General features: G+C 42.0%; 1 protein-coding gene across 3 annotated transcripts; it reads right to left on the bottom strand.

The window, feature by feature from the left end:
• Positions 1–2338: 2338 nt before the first annotated feature.
• On the bottom strand, positions 2339–20700 carry MATN3 (matrilin 3). 3 transcript variants are annotated; one of them, XM_087774140.1, is made up of 9 exons: positions 19600–20700; positions 15418–15987; positions 11509–11631; positions 10959–11081; positions 9651–9773; positions 7991–8113; positions 7033–7155; positions 4167–4274; positions 2339–2816 (listed from the first exon to the last, which is right to left on the bottom strand). In XM_087774140.1, the coding sequence occupies exons 2-9, from the start codon at positions 15881–15883 to the stop codon at positions 2761–2763; spliced, it is 1245 nt and encodes a 414-aa protein (XP_087630266.1). In that variant the 5' UTR covers positions 15884–15987; positions 19600–20700; the 3' UTR covers positions 2339–2760. The 3 variants fall into 3 exon arrangements, with proteins under 3 accessions (XP_087630266.1, XP_087630267.1, XP_087630268.1); XM_087774141.1 differs by lacking the exon at positions 19600–20700 and adding an exon at positions 18032–18209; XM_087774142.1 differs by lacking the exons at positions 7033–7155; positions 19600–20700 and adding an exon at positions 18032–18209.
• Positions 20701–20739: the final 39 nt, after the last annotated feature.

Below are 20739 nucleotides of genomic sequence, written 5' to 3' on the forward strand. Positions count from 1 at the left end.
AATGTGGGAGATGTACAGAAGACAGTCTGTCATGTGTCTAAAAAACTCGCCTGCTTGACACGGGAGGAATGGAAGTGCCATGTCTCCCAGGGCATCCCCCCCTCTTTCATAGCAGCTAACCACTCCAGAGTGCAATTATCCACAGCACAAACACTGAAATATAAGCAATTTGTTCAATGTCAAAGGAGGATCATGATGAAGCCAAGTTCTCAAACCTGTGTCTCGTCAGGTTTAGCGCATTCCCCTCTTCTCAGAGAGGCTATCTGGAAATGTAGAGAAATAGACCCAGCCATGGGTTATTGTCACATCACGTTATTGGAGTTACATGGACATGCAAGAGTGAGGAGCACTGGGCATCCAGCTTTTTGACTGATGCCAACTTAGAAGCACATACGTAAGACAACTATAAAGCAAAGCTAGCTGAACCCCTGTAAGCATCTTAGAGCTGAATAAGATAGCTAAAGGTAATTTAGAAAATGCCTGTGGCCAGGCAGTTGCACTAGAGGATTGTTGTAGGTCCCTTCCAACTGAAATTATTCTATTCTATTCTATTCTATTCTATTCTATTCTATTCTATTCTATTCTATTCTATTCTATTCTATTCTATTCTATTCTATTCTATTCTGTTCTGTTCTGTTCTGTTCTGTTCTATTCTATTCTATTCTATTCTATTCTATTCTATTCAGAATAAAAATAATTTTAAAATACCATCCAAAAGATTAAATGTAGTTCTTTTCATAACAGTTCTCTGCATTAGTCGCAAAGTTCTACTGCCCCAATAATTAAAACAGTATCATTACTCGTTCCATATCAACAAGTACATCTATATTTAAAATAAAAATGTGCAGTCAATAGGACATGCTGGTATGTCCTATTTTAAGGAAATCGCTCATATCGCTTTGGAATTTTATCTGGTGCTCACAAACACAAAGTGAGACAAGATAGTTGCTCAGAGGAATTGAATGTAAATACTATTATTTGTAACGTAAAACGGAGTTACGAATACTAATGCATGAAACAAAGCCTGCCCAGCTGACAGCTTGGAAGACACATCTGGCCTCCAGGACAATTTTCCACTATCATATAAAATTATACAGCTCATCTGACAACTGGCCTTAGTGTAAATGGGACTGATGTCATCCACTCCCAATTGCCAAGAAGTTGATAAGTCTTGCATTAGATTTACAGCTTGTTTATTCTTACCAATTGCGGAGGCCAAGGCATACTTCTGGCCCTATAAATCCTTATATAATACCCATGTCTAAGCAGAGGACATGAAAGTAAACGAAGTAAAGCACTGGATATGAAACTCCATGACTTACAGAAAAAATATGCAAACACAGCACTTTGAAGAAGCAAGTGTAGCATAGCTAGGTTGTCCCACACCAACTGCAGTCGAACTACAGCAAATTATTATCAGTGGGGACACATCACAAAATATCAACCGCAGGCCAATCCAGCAGTCTTGCGGAGTTTATAGGCTCATTTTTAGCCCTTACTGATGCTGTGTCCTGTGTTCACCTGTGCTATTTAGTGTTATAGTCTAACTTAACATTACTGTATAGACATATCTGAAATCTCACTCTCATGTGCAGTGAACACGATAACTGAACTTCTGTCCACCGATTTTTCTTGCAATTGTTTGTATCTGTTATGTGCAGGGCATGAAGCAAGCACAGATGTCGTTATAATGTCCTTGGCATACCAGCTACTGGTATAATATTTTGTGTAATTATATTGCAAAGCTCTACAAAATATGTTGGATTTTTCAATTCTAAAAAAAAAGAATAATAATCATCATAGTTTTGAATCAATCTTCAAAAATTTTTAAATATAATTTCTAAAGCATTTGGATGATTACAAATGCCAAGTGTACAAAACGAGTGGATTCCTTTAACAATTAAATTTTTTGAATTGTTAGCTTGTGTGTTTTATCCTGCAAGCCCAATTGACACAAGTAGTCCCAGTAAAGTCCATGGGATGACAACAGGAATGACTGATTAATAGTATAAGTAAAAACCTTAAATTGGAGGATGTCTTTCATCCTATCATTCATAATGTTAAACAACATTATTAATACTTGAAATTACTATTAAACCTTTTATCTGTATTAACAAGGACTTGTAGGTTTTAAAATCAAACAGTCTTTTTCCCTCTATGTGACTTGGGGATAGCATCTTGCTTAATTATGTGGATTTCTTCCATTTATGCCTCCTTTATCTTTGAGTTTTTGTCTCCTTGTTTTTGTTAAACACTTTATTTCACAACACACATCCTTTAAGTTGTATACAAAAAAACTTACAACATCAGCATGCTGATCATACTTTATTTTATTAAAATAAGTTACAAGAGCCCAGATTACTTTCCCATTTAATGGACAGATGACATAGGCACATTTTTTACTCTGCCTTGTCATTTCACAGTTTTATATAATGTGATATACTGTATCCATTCATTTTTTCTGTATTTACTTTTAAATAAGAGAATAAAAAGGCAGTTACTGCAGAAAAGCAGTACCTGCTGGACTACTTGTAGTACAAACTGAAGCACAGCAGGTATAGGTAGCTTTATGGTTATACATGAAGATCCTCAGGGTCACTGTATTTTCAAGACTGTTGTCTTCCTGAAGTCTTCTGGACATTTGTCAATAATAACAAACCAACTGCTGTTTTGTAAGCTGTGCAACAAAATAAAGCTTGCTGAACACAATAAAAAGGATTGCTTCTGAAAGATTTTTTTTAAATTAAGTAGAATGACAGCTTAGACAACCTGCTGGCTGCCTTCGTATGCCTGCAGCTTCTCAGACACTTCATCTAGTGGTCAGTTGTTAAGGTCAATATAATAGATGGCTATAAGGTTTGGTTTATGTATAATCTTTCTCATTGCTGCATTTTCAAAAAATAGCAGGTTTTCTAAATGAGGTCAATACATTCCTGAACCAGAGATTTCAAAATATTTGAGAGATCTGTCAAGCTCTGGCCACTTCCCAAATGATCTCAACAACCCTAATTTCTTTGAAGGAGTTGGACCAAGTGACATTCAGGGCTGAGGAGCAGCAAGCGATTGTCTCTGCTGCTTTTTCCAGGTTGTCTTGAAAGGATGCTAGGAATACAAATTGCCCACCAAAGAATAACTTTGAAAGAAAGTGTCAGTTCTTTGTGATAAAGTACTCCCCTAAATCAATTACTATTTGAACAAGAGCAGAAGAAAAAAGCTTACAGAAAAAAGCATGTAGTCTCAAAACTTTCCAGTGATAAAAATCCTGGTAAATTGTCACAGTGACCAACCACTCTCACTTCTAAAAATTGTGCCTTATGTTGAATCACAGCTTGCCCAACTTTAACATCCAGTTATCAGTTCCTGCCATGCCATCTGAGGGCATTTATTCCAGCATTCACTTTTGCTGTGGTACCACAGAGTTCACCACTTTCTCTTTTTTTTGTTTGCTTGTTTTTTCCTCTCCCACATGCTTGTGAAATGTCTGATCCGGGGGCTGACCACATTTCTCTTCACTGCCACAGGCGCCGCACTGCAGCAAATGAAGCCGGCAAATTCCAGCGCAGCGTAGCTGGCACCCGCCAGCCTGCGCCTTGGATGTCCTGTGGACCCCGGGGCTTGCCCAGTGCCTCCAGCCTCGACACCTGCCTCACAGCTCTCCCGTTCTCGTATATCCCAGCAGCTGGATATTAATAGGCTAGCACATTTTCACAGAAAAGAAGGTGCATAAAAATTGCTTGGGACAGTGCCTGCCTGCGGAGGTGGGATGCAGAGGAATACTGCAGCTAATGGGGCTCTTGTCACACTGCCTGTGAAGTTGTCTTGAAAATATTGGGACATAATAAGAGGGCTCAAAACTGAGCATTTGCTATAACAGTAAAAGTCATCTGGAAGAATTATGAACACAGCAATGCTTGATGTTCAACATAGCATATATAATCTAGGGGATGTGGGCATTTTATCTGTATCTTGATACTAAAGCCCTTCAATGAAATGTGAAAGCATAATGATATTTGGAACAACCAAAATTTTGCTCCATAACATTTCTAAAATCACCATGAAAATACTTTGTTTTGAGGTATGTTCCTTCCCTGGCTTGTGTCAAAACAGCTACCTCTAAAATACCAATAAAGAGCTGAATGCAGAAGACGGTGTAAGAAAAAGGATATATTTTGTGGACAGAGCTTCAAGGCGTGAGGTGACCAAGTCCCGCAGGGCAGCTATGGCTTCACACTTACAGGATTCTTCAGCTGTTATAAGACTGCTCGTTATGGCTCCTAAGAGAGAAAACAGCATTTAGAATATTTATGACAATTATCGAACATTTAAATCCCAGGAAAATGCTTGATTCTGCAATGAGAGTTGAACTCATGCTGTGGGACTACAGCAAGCACTGCATCCCAGCGGAGTCTGGACTGTAATGGCATTTGGGGTACCCATCGCTCCCAAACACAGCACTTCTGAGAATGCATTAAAGTCCGAAGTTAAGCCTCCAGGAAGTTTTGCAAGCCAAGAAGGAAGGCACCTAGTGATTTTAGACACATAAAGAGTTGGTCAGCGACAGAAATTGGTCAGTTTGCATCAGCTTCTGAAATTGGGTGGAATTTAGATACCTAAATCCTAACTTGAGAAGGAATTAGAAGAATTGAATTTACCACTTGGTAAATAATACAAAAATGAAAGCAGGAACACATGCATTAATTTTAAATAAGAAGCAATAGAGGTTCAGCTAAATCATCAATGTGTATCATCTCACAAGTACTCTTGGTTAGTAACATTGGCAATACACATGCAGAGAGAGTATCATTTTTGATTCATCAAGAGCTGTGAACCCAAGTCCATTCCAATGTGACATGAATATGGATGGAGGGAACAACAATGTTCAGATGGGTCCAAATGAATTTAAAATCTGGTAGAAAGGCACAGCAATATTAATGGAGGAGTCAGTTAGTATGACAGAAAAGTAATCAGTCTCTCAGGAAAGAGAAAACAAGCATTGCTGTACTCTGCAGTGATTCCATTGAATCTGTTCCTAGGTCTTGCCCTCAGTCTTCCAGGCTTACCAGGGACCAGCCTCAGCTGTCCTCAAGAATTCCTTTTTCTCCGTAATCCACCACAAAACCAGGGATGACCACAAAGGGCTCAGAGAGATGATAATTTGATTGTTGTATAATACCATGTCAGGCATCAGCTGATGGCTGTGAGTTCTTAGCTGCATGAAAGGCAATTTAACCTCGCCTACTCCGCAAAGAAAACAGGAGTTACGGCAAGCTGCGCCACTTGCTGCAGGCTAAGAACAAACATATCAACAGCTACTGAAGGACCACTACTGCAGCAAGATTACCGTCTACGTCTGAGACCAGAATAATGAGCTTCCAACGGCAGAGCCTCCTTACAAGAGGGTCTACAATTATGAAATACCCTTTCAACAAGTTATCAAGAAGGAATACTTGTATGTAATATCTGTCACTTTATACATGTGTTTTTACATTGCTTGCAAAGGCAACGACAGCAGATTATTCAATTATTTTTTCTGTAGATACATAAATGCATAGCTGATCAATGCCCAACAAATTGTGTGAGCATTGTAACAGTAAAACAATATAAATATTATACCTGGATACAATTTCTCTTTTTTTCTGAATCATTTTGGTGTCTCTTTTTGCTTATCAATCATGCCATTGATATTTCCATTTTGCAAGGAAACTGATGGCTGCTTGAATTACAGAAAAATGACTGAAATATATCAGTTTCAAAAGGTTGTTCATTCAGTGTTTCACTGAAAAAATCTATGAACAGATTCATTTCTAGCAGTGCAGAAATTCATTTGTCTTAGAGCCAATGTTGAAACTGGTGTCTTCTTGATTCCACTGAACCTGTATTTGTTCAACTCCCTTCTTTGGAATGCTCCACTGGCTTTATGGTTGATGTACAAAGAAGAGCTGTTCAAGATTCAGCTGGAGGAAGGCCAGTTCAAAATATCACACCAACATGGTTGGTTTCCAACCAACTGCCAGTTAAGTTTTCATGCTTGCATTTAAATTCTCCAGTGACAGATACAGATCCTCCTTGGATTATGTCTGTTTTAATGAAATTACTTTTCCAACCAACTTTGGCAACTGCCCAAAGGTACTGAAGTCTTCCACAGTCCTTCTGTGAAATTTAGAGTCCTCCAGTATTTGATATTCAAAATCTTGGGCACTCCCGTTGCCACCGGGATGCCCAACAAGTCATACAAAACACGCTAGATTTGTGGTTTTACACTGCATTTATGTTTAAGTCCAGACCTACAAAAAAGTACTATTTTTGCAGATGATGTTTGGCTATATCCACCTATTTTATAACTTTGCTCTGACATAGGGTCCTTAGCCACTTGATGTAATGGCAAGTTATTCCTGCTCTGAACCAGAGATCAGACAGTATTTCTTGAGGTCCCTTCCAACCCAACTTTGCTCATGATTCTACATCAAATGGTGCTGAGGTTCTGCCAACAGTTGATGCCATTATTGGCCTTGTGAAGGGAAAGCAGTTGGTGAGTTCATGCCTGCCCCGCTCAGCTTGGAGGAGTGGACAAGAGCATACGGTTTAGCATTGCAGCAGTTCTGACACCAGTTCTGTTCCCCTCTGGCCCCCCACCATCCTCCAAATGCTGGTATGCAATCGAGTCCCATGCCCCAGAGACAGATGCCCCAGAACCCTGCCTTGCCAATCCCCCCAATTATTCCCATTTCATAAGAAAATGCAGATTATAACAACAGATTATTTTTTTTTAAATATGGTGAATTCCTTAAATGTCTGGTGACAGGTAAGAGTCAACTGTAGTTTTAAATACAATAACTGCTATAACTAAACAAGAAGGATCAAACTAGCTCAAAACATTAGTGGAAACAGGCAGAAAAGAATGAAAAGGAATTATACTTTCAGGGAGTTAATGAGTTGACAGAATGTTTCTCAAACAGATTAAAAGGACTTAACACATTAAAGAGAGGTACTTCAATAAATATATTCAGGAAAAAAAAGACATTAAATTATTACTTGAGCACGTTTTCTCATCTGGATTTAAGGTAAAGCCTTCATAGCAGTCACAGGTATACGATCCACCGTTACCCACACAGACCTGCTCACAGTCATGGGTTCCTGGTGCACATACATCAGTTCCTACAGAATGCGTTTTGGAGAAACAGTTATCCAAAAACACCGTAACAATTTTTAATGCTTCCCAATGGCAATGCTTTTCCATGCTGGGAGCCTATCCTGTGAATCTCACCAGGAACTACTGAGGTGTGTAACTGATCGTGCCTTGGGGCAGCGAGGTGAAGCAAGTGCCTCACCGGGGTCTCCCCCAGTCCTTACGTTGTGCGGTCTGTGCTCGCCCTGAGTGCAGCTGCCGAACCCCACCAGGTGGGAAGTGCCAGATCACCTCCCAGGGCACGCGGTGAACAGTTTCCAGCACACAATAACTTTACAGTAAGGAGACCAGGAAGGAAAGAAACATTTTTTAAAAAAACCTACATTTTTACTATAACACAAAATTAGCTGAGAAGCTAAAGAAACAAACAGCAACGTGAAATTCAGCCTGGAGGGGAGGGCACCACCTCAAACTGTCTCCTGCACGGTGGTACGCAGTCTCCACGGTACTGCAGAGTGCATGACTGTGTGACTAACCCCAGCTCTTCTCTCTTCAATTATTTCTCAGTCTAGGTTTGCTGAATATTGTATAATTACAGGTTTTTAAATACAGAGAAGGCCTTAGTTATACAGTGATAAAGAAAGACCAAATGGTAAGCAGTTACTAGCATTGTTGCATATAAAGTGCTTTATATCTCTGAAGTGGAAAAGGCAGAGCGACACAGAACTGTCTTGTAACACTTGAATGCATATGAAAGTTTCTCAAAGAGATCCAAATATATGAACCTGCTAATGAGAGCTATTTCAATACATGTACTTAGCTGGGGAGGGTGTGGGGGGATAAGGAACAGCAATCTGCTCTTACTTGAGCAGGTCGTCTTGTCTGGATTCAGGGTGTAGCCGGGGTAGCAGTCACAGGTATAGAACAGATCATCTCTCACGCAGACCTGCTCGCAGTCGTGCCTTCCAGGTGCACACATGTCGACAGCTAAGGAAGGCATTTGAGAAGAATATTAATCAATACCCAAACTTCAGCCTTTTTAGATGGTGTTAGTAATTCCCATTTGCAAACATATCTTCATTTGGATTCAAACCAGGATGTTTTTATTGCATGTCAGCACGCTATTAGCCATCGTAGGGTATACAGAGTGTGGCTTTATCTGGCTATCAACATCACAAAATTAATACGATTTTTGGAATACTGGCAACACTTTTTTGCAGTTGTAAGAGATTGCAAAAGGAACTGAACTAGCAGTGACCCAGTTAGAAAATAATTATCCAAAGGAATTTCAGAGAACAAATATCTGGATTTTAAGAGACTATTTGGCATTCTTTCAGCTCTAATTGAGTTGGACAAGACGCTGTTTTATGGAGTGAAAAGACCATAAACAGAAGAGTGTATATGGCTGCTAAAAAAAAGAGAGACGTGGCACCCACTGCCAGTTACAAAGTGGGTACTTTATGTGTGAGGCTGATGTTTTCTGCCAAATTTAACACGTCAGCTCTGAAAGGGCAAGCTGAGAAGGAGTTCCTATATTTGGATATCTTTCAAGCAAGGAGGTCCAGTAAGGCACAAGCAAAGAAAGAAAGAAAGAAAAAAAAAAAGAAAAAAAAGAAAGGAGCCCCTCCTGAACCTAGACTATTTTTATTATATCACAAAGACCTGGATGGTTGAGAAATCATTAGCAGCATACTGCAAAATGAGATTCAAAAGGAGAAAAAAAAGCAAGCATATTAGGGAAATAATCTCAAATTTGCCTATGCAGGGGGAGAATCAGTGCTACGAAAGGAGGCTCAGGATTGGACTCCCAAAGGGGATGCCTAACTGACTTCACATTCTCTCACAGATATTTATTGCGTCTATATAATGCCAGGCGAGAGTTAATCTTAGGAACTATATTTACAAAATCAGCTCCTAAACGAGGCAGGAAGAAATACTGAGGCCCTCTGGCTTTGCGTCTTTGAGATGCGAGATGTATGACTTAATTGGAGAGATTTGCCTAGGAACCTCCTGGAACTGGAAGCCTAGGTTCAGTGCTTCGTCACACAAAATGTAGTAAGGAAAGGGATTATGATGGAAGTGGAAAAAAAAGGATTTTGCATAAATTAATCATCGGTGAGATATCCAAAGAAATGAAGAGTGAAGTTCAAATCCTAATCAAGTGAAAATAATATAGAATACATATTAATTTGTAGATACTACATACTTATATGTACATCCTTAAGTACCAGCTACATCTATGCTCCTATTCTCCACAAGAGCCCAGCACTGGGAAAGAACATTTCCCTCCATCCTCTAGAGCTCTAAGGCTGGATTATTTCTAAGGTCCAAACACATCCACCAGAAAGAGTGATCACACTCATGATGCATGGGTCTCAAATTATTACTGCAAACGTGTAGAAAAAAATTCAGGAATTGTACAGAAACTCTTGGATAATTTGTCAGAAAAATAACATAAATTAACCTGATTTTTTAAAGTTACTTGTTTTTAGCTGAACACAGTATTTCCTTGATCAGGTCTTACCTGAGCAAGTCTTCTTATCTGGATTCAGAGTGTATCCTTCAAAGCACTCACAGCTGTAGGACCCATCATTACTCAGACAGACTTGGGCACAATCGTGCCTTCCAGCTGCGCACATGTCCGTGGCTGTGGTGAACCATGTTTTAGAAAAGCAAGCTATTAATCCCTCCCAGACACTCAAGCATTTTAAATGCTTCAAGTACAATTTAATTAGGATTCAAATTAGGATTCAGCCAGTGCCCTACTACGTTATTATATTATGCTGCAGACAACTGAATGCAGCTACTAATTATTTAATGCAGGAGGCAGATATCTGGACTGCAAGACATTACTATACCATGTCTCACGCAATCTGATTTTCTTCAGCAATTCTAACAGCCCTGAATATCCCCAGTAAAGAAGAAGCTAAAACACCATACTGAGATGAGCAATAACCTGCCATGTGTCACGGCAGAAGTTGTTTCTTGCAATATTAGCCATAACTATGGTGAACCCAAATTTAACTTCATACTTTCATCCACGAGCTGAAGGCAGGCACAAAAAGCCAGGCGCGATATGTAGAAACGCTATTAAATGGCAAAGAGATATAATGAGAACAAAAGCAAGCAAACAAACAAACAAGCAGGAGCACTAGACGATTACGTTCTCTCTTCAGAAATAAGAAGAGTGAAAACTTCAGTGAGAAGAATGCTTACGTGCTCGCAAAGGGAGGGATGCACTTACCAGTTATAAAATAGCTACTCTAAGGCTGGTGCTGCTCAAAATGTCTGGATTTAAAGAAACAACTCCAGAGAAGTGTTTGGGGAAAAAAAATTTATAATACGCTAACTTTTCAGGGTGACAGTTCAAGAAGCTGCTGCCGGTGTAAGACTGGGGTTGCTATATCACAGATCCTGCACAGCTTGGAAGCAGAAGCAGCAAGCTGTAAAAAAAAGTGAGTTTTGACGGGAGAGATGGAGAGGACAGGGGAAAATCATCAGGTTTTAAGTTTTCTATGGACTAGTGGCACTCACTCTCCAGTGGAGACACAGTGCTGGTGGGCATCTCTGGAATAGGTTCATCCTCTCCCAGGGACTAAGTGATGTTTATGAAGTACTGTGAAGACCATAAAATGGTAGGTACGTGCCAAATTGCATTTTTGTAATCAACACGTTTAAAGAAAAATGCAATGTTACTGTTACTGGAACCAAGGGGAAAGTGTAGAGGTGAATTCTCATTCAATTTTTCAACTAGAAACAATGCAGGTAACTCACAGAAAACATGTCCATGTCTCCATGAGTTCCATATATTGTAGTAGCCTTTAATTATTACCTGAGCAAGTCTTCTTATCTGGATTCAGGGTGTAGCCTTCATAGCATTCACAGACATAGGATCCGTTGTTACTCACACAGATCTGATCACACTCGTGCCTTCCAGGAGCACACATGTCCACAGCTGCAAGACACGTTGGACAAACAATTCATTGTTAATAAAAAGTAGTTTGGGGTGGAGTCCATATGCACATTTTTGAATATATTTCTATTTGGAATGAGCTCAGAAATGGCAACAGCAATTGAAGGAATTAGAGTGAGTGGTAGGATAAAATATCTATACAGTGTCTACATCTGAAGACTTTGTTTTGGCATCTGGCCCTAATGAACGGTTCTGCAGGCATAATGAAAAGAATGGTGATGGAATGAAACTACTTCTCACCATTGCTTGCAGTAGACTATTTATTATTTATTATTAGATTTATTATTATTGAAGGAGATACAGATGTTCACTGTTTCAACAGAAGTACACAAGTAGTTTCTCAAACCCAATTATGGTGTTAAAAAGTCATTTTTTTCCTAGTTGAACACATTTACCGAAGGAGTAATACCTGAGCAGGTTCTCTTATCTGGATTGAGAGCGTAGCCTTCATAGCAATCACAAAGGTAGGATCCGCCGTTACTCACGCAGACCTGCTCGCAGTCATGGGTCCCGAGCGCGCACACATTCACAGCTACAAAGGGCGTTTACAGAAAAGGCATTTCAGTTGTCCCAAAGGAGAGAAACATTCATTAATAATTTATGCTTACAAAAGTACATCTTGAACTGTTTGCTGGATGAGCAGTAGTAAATGTCAATGCTGTGTCACCGTCACAAAAGTTACAGGCATCTTTTGCATGATTCTGTAGCCAGAAGAAAGAGGTCATAACACTGGAACAACTGCACTGAAATAACTCACCACCTGAGGTGGCAGAAAGAGGTTAATCTGAAAAGGGTACAACAGGGAGAGAGAAGTTTTAAGCATTTAGTAACAGTACACTGGAAATCAGAACTCGGCAATGAAAAGGACCTTCTGGCTTATTGTATCCAGTCTGTTTCCATTACAGACAATCAATTTAAATAATCCCCAAATGTATCAGTCGCTGTCTGGCAGCTTACTAACTTCTGCTCACTGGTTTATGAATTCCTGCTGCACTGTAAAAAACTCCCATGTAAACTGAAATGCGACAGCACAATAAGTAAAATAAATAAAATAAAGTAAAATAAAATAAAATAAAATAAATAAAATAAAATATAAAATAAAATAAAATAAAATAAAATAAAATAAAATAAAATAATAAAATAAAATAAAATAACATAAAATAACATAAAATAAAATAAAATAAAATAAAATAAAATAAAATAAAATAAAATAAAATAAAATAAAATAAAATAAAATAAACTGCAATAGAAAGAGCATCAAGACCAGGAGGAAAAGAAAAATGACTCAGAGGCACTAAGATAACACACTGTCTGCTCAGGGATGAAGAGAGTGTTGGCGTAATGGTGGTCCAGATGTATCAGCCAGCAAAGAAACCCAGCAGAGCGAGACGGGTATGTGAGGGCTGCAGCTGCCTTGTTCCATCAGGTTTAAAAAGTCAAGACCAAAAGAGGATATGGAGTAAAGATTCTACAGTGAGGTAGCTTTACAGGCACATGAACCTCCTAATTGAAGGACAGTGCAGAAATAACGTCCAAACCTCAGAGAACTGAGAAGCTGAAACTGCAGACCACAAAATGAGATTCAGTTTTTGTGGACCAGCTAATTCCCCAGCAGACAGCAAGGCTATCTCATCGGACTGAGAAAACAGAAAACAGCGATACGAAAAGCAGCGTGATGGATGGCAGCTGCCGTAAGCGTGTTGTGGTGACAGGGCAGACAAAATGTAACGCGGGGCTGTCTCTGCAGTGCGCTGTGTGTGCTGCCAGTCTTCTCCTTCACAGATGGGCTAAGTAACTAATTAACTTCTGAGCAATTTTTCTCAAGTGTATTTAGCTTTGAATCTGCTGCTTCTTTGGTCACCTCAAGATGCCTCTGTTTCTCTCCACAGACTGTAAAAAAATCCTAGATACTCACTTAAACCAAGATGATTTTTAGATGACTAAATTTAGATGAGATGGAAAAGGGAAAGTGAGGGGGGGGGGAGGTAGAGGAAGAAAGTGAGAAGGAGAAAAAAAGGGGGAAAGGAAGGAAAGAAAGAAGGAGGAAACGAAAGAGAAAAGGAGAAAAACGGGAAGACAAGTCTGTTATTACCTGAGATTTTACTTAGATGAGTAGTTATGATGTGGATGTTGACTACTGGTAAAACTAAACTCCAAAGCAATAATGGTGAGATAAGAAATGAGAAGCAAGAGTGCTTGAATCTTCTCACGTATTTCTGAATGCAAGGCAACATTGCCCATTTTCTGAAACATGGAAGGTTTAGATGTCCCCTACTAAGTCTGACAGAAAGTGTGTCTTGTATTTCCATTGGCAAAAACAAATCTCAAACCAAGACAAGCGTCTCTTCATTCTGCTACACTCTTGGGAGTCAGAGAATTCATCTCCATGACTTATGAACAAAATCTGTGGGTGATATTTTCAACCATAACTGAGCAGCTCAGACTCAAATAGTCAGATTTTTGTGGTAGGAAAGTCAAGCTTCCACTGACTTGGACACCTATTCAAGGCTAAGATTTTCCGTCTCCAGGATGGTCTCATGTTGAATGATGCTCTCAATGCATCAAGAACTTGATCTCAGCCAACTATTTTGCCCTGAACATTAATTTTCCTGTTTTCAGTTCACCCTACAAATTTATTTGGCTTGGCCAAAGCAAAGAAAATCCTAATTGTCACTGGTGAGTCCAGATTTCTGACCAAAAAGCAGTCTGGAGCTGGAAAAGACCCAGTTTACCCACACTGTCTTACAAGATCCTCTTAGATTCATTTGGTTTGTAGGAACCTTTTGAAAAACTATTCCCTTTACCCCATTTTTGTCCATGAACGCCACAGATTCTGGCTAATTGCATGCTGGCAACTCAGGGTTACACTGGAAGTGTGTAGGTGTGAGCTCTCTCTGGTTTATCCTCCCCCTTAGTAGGGGCGTAATTCCTTTGCTTCAGCACAATAAACAGCATGTTTACTCTTAAGAACAACAGATTTTTCTTTGGTGCTACGAAAGGACTTGCTTTGACGAGAATATAGGCGGAAAATTGGTGCTGTGTTCACAGTACACATACCTGTCCAGCTAGGGGGGCACTTGTACCCATTTCCAGCTACCAGAGCGAGGATGTGGTCACATCAGCAACACAACATGACGTCAAGCCAAACCTCAGGGCATTTCCTATGTTAATTATTGGGCAAGGTGTCCTGTCTACAGTTGTCCTACACATTTATTTCATAACTAGAAAAAGAGGTCTATTCACTCTAAACATATTCAAAAGTTATGGTGGTAATGTTTAATAAGGCCCTGAAATAACAAAGGAACACATTGCCAACCAAGTTCCCAAGGCAATGGCCATTATTTTAATTCTCTTACAATGTTCTTTACACCTGATTTTGCCCATTACTTGCTGGAGACTTATTTTACAAGTAATTTCCTTAGAAATTTACTAGAAAAATCTATATCATACAAGTTTTTTAATTATCAAAAAGTCATCATTTGATTTTTGTGGGTAGGGCTGTGGCATAGCTATCTATAGGCAGTTCTAAATACTCCAGATATGTGAACTTTTTTTTTTCTGTAAATGATAATAACAACCCACACTGGCTTAGCATCATTAGTGGAGTTCTAGTCCAAACCAAATATCCATCCAGCATTTTTCCAAGACCAGCCCTCAAAGACTGAAGCTAATTCAGCCCATCCAACAGGAGGTGCAGATACAGCTCCCTGTCTAAATCAAGTTGCAGAGAAGCAGAGAAAGGTGCGAGTCTGGCACACTGAAAAAGCCCAGCAGTGCCTGCAGAGCGAAAGCCCATCCTGAGATGACCTGCCATTGTGTTTGGGCACTCCATCCTCCACCAAATTTCTCAAGCCAGCGTGGCGGTTCACCTGCCACACTGATTTTCCCACTCTGAATCTATAAGGAGCCCTTCAGAACCACACTTCCACCCTCCTTGCTTCCCAGCCAGATGGGAAAAGAAATGAGCAGCCTGCACAGCTCCGGTGTGCGCTCTCGGTAAGTCAGTAAATATACATTGCCGAATCCCACCCAGAGTGCCGTGCTTTCTCTTGCACTAAATCGGACCAACTGCACAAGGAGGTCCACTGAAATCAGGCCTGTTACTTGCATGTCAAGGTCACTATTCAAAATGAAAGGTCACTACTTAGCCTCTAGTGAATAAAAGGGTTGACTTGTTTGCCCAACAGATAGCAAAGGAAATATTTAAATACGATACATAACACTTCTCAAAAAGAAAAACTTCTTTCTTGGGGAGTGGAACCACAGTAAGAGCCAAAAGGAGCCAAATTACACTACCCTTTTGGACTGACCACCTTACCACAGAAAGTCTCTCTGAATTTGGATGTCAGCTTTTCGATCACACCATAGGTCTCCACATAAAAGACGTGTTCATCCAGTGGTTCACTGGCCATTATCCTCAGGGATTGCATGTCTGCCCGGTCTACCCCAACTGCATAGATCTCTATGCCAGCCATCCGGGCGCTTGCTGCCACATCTTGAACCTGGTCTTGTGGTCGTCCATCTGTCACAACAATGACCACCTTGGGGATATTGAAGGTTGCTGGCCGGGTGCCCATTTCCTCAGTGAAGACTTCATCCATGGCAGTTTGGATGGCTAGGCCAGTCATTGTGCCAGCAGACAAGGGCTCAATGTGAGATATAGCCTCCTTCATAGATGCTTTATCAAAGTAGGTCCGGAGGGGAAACTCTACCTTGACGGTGCTAGCATAATTCATGACCGCCACACGGGTTGTTCTTTCACCAACGTCCAGAGTATCAATCATTTTTGACAAAAAGATTTTCACTTTCTCAAACTCTTCGGGTCGGACACTACGGGAACTGTCTATGATGAAGACGAGGTCTAGGGGCCGGTTCTTGCAGGCAGTATCTGTCAAGAAGGAAGGAAAACACTTCAGTTGTCTCCTACACAGGACCAGAGTTCTTACCCCAGGGCAGTGAGAGCTGTCGTGGCAAACTACGCCCACCAGAGAAATGCTGGCACACTTGATTCTCTAGGAAAAGGCTTAAAATTACAGTAAGCAACACATTATTTTATATATATGCAATATATATATATAAATAAGATATGTGCATGCATATTAATATATAATATATATTTATATTATTATATAAATTCTTAAATGTTCATTTTGACAAGTAATAAATAGTTGAACTTTTCTAAGCATTAAAAGATGGGTCCACATTTGAGCCCACAAGATGTCTAACTATCCTTGAAACTAAGGGTTATAGTTCGCATGTAACAGCCAACACAGAAACGTTGCAATGATATGTAAATGTACTTACTTTTTATTTTTATAAAGATAAAGTCTGAATTCCATTTTTATAGGCTACAGAAATAAAATGGTAAACCAACTGGCTAGATTACATAGTGAACAGATCCTAACAATATTTTTTAGGATAGTAACAATATAGATTCCTGATTAGGAATTATTTCTTATTTGTAATTCACAATCCAAAGCACACAACAAGAAGAAATAAAGGCCAACAGGAAAAAGATTCAAATGATGCTGTGATAAAGGCTTCTTTAGAAGGTGTTACTGTTTAAAGGCTTCGACAGCAGAGAAAAAATCAAACTTATTATTTATAAAGTAATTTTACATGTAAAAATGAACATTTACACAAATATTTCTAGCTTCTAAAATTCCTCACTGACATATAAATCTAGACTGAAACAGAAAAGCCATAGCTCAGATCGGAGATAAGCATCACGTCTAGGGAGACAAAAAATAATCACGAGGGCAATAGCAGGCAACGCAAGCTGTACATTCTCTGTCCCGATATCCTGACCTGACATTGACGATACCATCAAGGTATGGATTTCTGCTGCTGGTTTATGAAAAACAGACAACCCAAAAGCACAATATTTCTACAAAAGAGACATTCCTGCTCAACAGTGCATTAAATGGCAAAATGTGAGGTGTTCAGTTTGAATATACTCCCTGAAGAGCTGTTTTGGGAACATGACACACCTTTCCCAGCTACTATCAGGTTGACTTATATTATTCCATTCCAGTTAAAAAAAAAATAAAATTCTTCACAAGTCTCTTACAAGTAGAGGTGAAAACAGCACTTCTTTTTCCCAATGCATTGAAAAACATTTTTCTTAAAAAAGGTGTAAAAAAGGAGGGGAAAAAATACCAGATTGCACAGATACATCTTACTTCCATCAGGAAACACAGTAGTAGAGTTGATTTTGCCTTGGGACAGAGAAATGGACTGGATGAATTGAGGATCCCATGCAGTATACTATATATCATTCTACAAGCAATCTCAAATCTCAGTTTCTGCATAAGGATTTAGAAGAATGGCTTTCTGCCGTTTGGAAAGCTGAGAAAGCATGAAGAAATGTTTGTGCATGCATGCGTAGCTTAAGACATGAAATTAAAAAAGAGACACAATGTTTGTCCTACAAAAAAAAGACCAAATCCCAGATTTGTAGGCAGAAGAATTATCTTTTTTAGATTAGGAAAAAACAAATTTTCAGGAGACTGATCCTTCTGTGAGTCTGAAAGAGATGTTTTGAGAAACGAACACAGGCAGGGAAGAGGTTTGAGGTTAGCAAGGCCAGCTTTGCGTAAAGAAAAGTAGTTGGTACTTCTGCCTACAGGCGCAGGGTCCAGGGCCGCTGCAGCTACAGCGAGATGCCCCTGGGGCATAACTTTGCTGTAATCGCCTGTGAAAATAAGGAGAGATCCGTAAGGATCCGTAAGGAAAGATCCCGAGAGAGGTAACGGCAGGCGGCAGCCGGAGCGGCTGGTAGCAAGCAAAGCGAGCAGCGAGCGCGGCAGAGGGCATCGCCCCGGGCAGGCGGCATCGCCCCGGGCAGGGCCGGCCGGGGCCCGCGGCCCCTCGCAGCGGGCGGCCGGCTGCGGGGGGGCGGCGGCTGCCGCTGCCCCGCGGGGGTTCGGTACCTGCCGCCGCCCCGCTCCCGGAGCGGCCGCCGCCCGGCCGCGGCTGCCGGCGCAGGCGGTGCGGGGAGCCCCGCGCCCCGGGCAGCGGCAGCAGCGGCGGCAGCAGCAGCAGCAGCAGCAGCAGCAGCGGCGGCAGCGCCAGGCAGCAGCAGCCGCGGGTGCCGAGCGCTCGCCCCATGGTGCCGCCGCCCGCCCCGCCGCCCCCGCCGCCGCGTTTAAAGCTGGCGGCCGCGATGGGGCGGGGGGGGGGGGGACGGGACCGAGGTGGCATCGGCTCCCCCCGCCTCCTCCCCCGGGGTGCTGCCAGCCTCGCTCCCCCGCCCCGAAGGGGCGTTCAGCCCGGGGCGGAGGGAAGGGGCCGCAAAAGCGATCAGAGGGCTGGAGGACGGCTGCTGTGAGGAGAGGCTGAGAGCTGGGGCTGTTCAGCCTGGAGAAGAGAAGGCTGCGGGGAAACCTTACTGCAGCCGTTCAGTACCGGAGGGGGGGCCTACAAGAAAGATGAGGACAGAGTTTTTAAGCAGGGCCAATAGCAATAGGACGGGGGGTAATGGTTTTAAACTAAAGGAGGGTAGATTTAGACTAAACACAAGGAAAAAAATTTTCACGATGAGGGTGGTGAAACACTGGCACAGGTTGCCCAGAGAGGTGGTAGATGCCCCATCCTTGGAACCATTCAAGGCCAGGGTGGATGGGGCTCTGAGCAACCTGATCTGGTTGTAGGTGTCCCTGCCCGTGGCAGGGGGATGGACTAGATGGCCTTTAAAGGTCATACCAAACTTTCCATACCGAAGTGTTCTATGATTCTGTGAAGGGCTGTAAGGGTTAGAGCTAAACTTCGGGAACTTGCGGCAGGGATCAAACCTGGGAGCAGGGGGAGTTGAAATACAAACTCCCCCTTTCTCCCTCCACTAGATTTATTTGATTCAGGTCTGCTAACTTTGCACTTCTGGTCTCCAGGCTTTATCTCCAGGGCAATATTTGCAACAAATAGTAGAAAAGCTCACAGCGTGATCACCAAGGCACAAGAAACGGCCTTCCCTGTTGTCAGATCCAACCTGGGGGATTTTTGTCTGGTCCCTAGCACTGCAAACCCTGCCAGTTCCTGGGCAAAGCTGCAGCAAGCTTTAACAGAAAGCACAGTTTAGGGCACAAATCCACGCTGATCTCCAGCAGAGTCTTTCAGAAGACGCCTTTGCTGAACCCGCAGTCGACACGTTGCATTGCAGGACCATCTCTTCTCTCTTCACCTCCGCAAGGGGAAGAGGAAGCCCCGATTTAGAACAGAAACAAACCACCACACCCTCACGACCCACCAGCAGCACGGTCTTGGGCAGGTATTTCCTCACTTCAGCAAGCGCTGCCTTGACTGCACAGTAGAAGAGGCCACCGGCGCATTTGCAAAGCTGCAGATGAAATCAGGGAAGAGGGAACACCACAGGACAGGGGTCCAGCCGAGTACAGCGGCTGTCATCTCCTAGAGGGGGCTGCAGCTGCGTTTGAGCAACGAACAGCGCACGCAGGAATGTCGAGCAGCGCCTGCTGATGCCAAACACTGCTCACCCACCCACCTTTTGGGAGGTCTCAGCACCCCTTGGCCAGAGCTCTCTGCCCACATCCAACACTTTCCAGTTCCTTTGGTGCCCACTCGTGGTCAGACAGCTCAGGAAGGAGGAGGTTTTTGGCTTCGCTCTGTAACGCACACTGAACCTCCCTTGGCGTGAAGGGATCCAGGCTCTGGGATCAGTATCCGAGTATCACACAGCTCCCCAATAGCTGTGTGTTTCCTAGACCACTTCAGTTTCATGCAGTCTTTCAGCTTTCCCCCAGAAGCCACATTTAAGCAGTTTTTGCCTGCATCCGACGACTCCCTGGTTTCGGAGTCTCTTTGGGAGCGCAGATCCAAGGCAGTTCCTTAGAACTCGGGAGCCGAGTGGAGTTGCCGCGACGCCGGGGTGCACGGGGTAACTGGAAGGGCAGGGCCCTGCCACAGCAGCGGCGCAAGATGTTCCGACACCGCCGCAGTCGAAGGTGTTCTCACGGATGGCAGCTTCAGTAAAGAGAAAACTAAGGAACCCGTTACCGATAGCGTGGTAACGACAGAGGGCACTTTTAAACACGTCGGGGGACAGTAAGGAGGTACTGGAACAGACTGGAATAACCAACAACCTGTGCGGTGTAGCAATTTGAATCCTTTTCCCCAGAGTTTAATCCCAGATCCCTTGTAGCTTCCAAAGTAGAAAGCCATTTTTTCTTCAGATATATCAGCAGATCATTAAATTATCTTTATGTCTTACTACAGAGGCGGAACAGTAGAAAGTCATTGTTTGTGGATTTTTTTTTGTTTCGTTGGTTTTTATTATTTTTTTTTTTTTAGAAGAACACTTCTGAAGTTATGGCATAGGTCCAACAATTTCAGACATTTTCCAATGTAAATAATGTTGTAGTCTTACTGGGTGTCTGTGCTGCTCTTAACACTTGAGCTCATCAGACATCAAATTTGCCCCGAGGGTGAGAAGCCTCCAGTACAATTCCCCTTTCCTAATTTATGTATAAGTAGCAACCAGGCAAAGGAGAAGACACCCGAGTACTTGAACTGCGAAGGCTGCAATACAAGCTTATACATTAAAGGGAACCCATGTTCTCCACCCACAGGACTTTTGCTGAAGAACACAGATCAACCAGCACACCACCTGGAGGAAGCCAGCGTT

Source organism: Nipponia nippon, unplaced genomic scaffold (assembly GCF_047370975.1).
Source record: "Nipponia nippon isolate SJK-2023a ecotype South Korea unplaced genomic scaffold, ASM4737097v1 scaffold_4, whole genome shotgun sequence".
NCBI classification, from domain to species: Eukaryota; Metazoa; Chordata; class Aves; order Pelecaniformes; family Threskiornithidae; genus Nipponia; species Nipponia nippon.

Excerpts from the sequence above, each read along its gene's own strand:
- MATN3 (XM_087774141.1), bottom strand. The coding sequence starts at position 18,209 with ATGGGGCGAGCGCTCGGCACCCGCGGCTGCTGCTGCCTGGCGCTGCCG. Across the intron at positions 11,082-11,508 it reads AGATAAGAGAACCTGCTCAG|CTGTGGACATGTGTGCTCCT; the intron begins GTATTACTCCTT and ends CGTGTCTTGCAG. Across the intron at positions 8,114-9,650 it reads AGATAAGAAGACTTGCTCAG|CTGTCGACATGTGTGCACCT; the intron begins GTAAGACCTGAT and ends TGCCTTCCTTAG.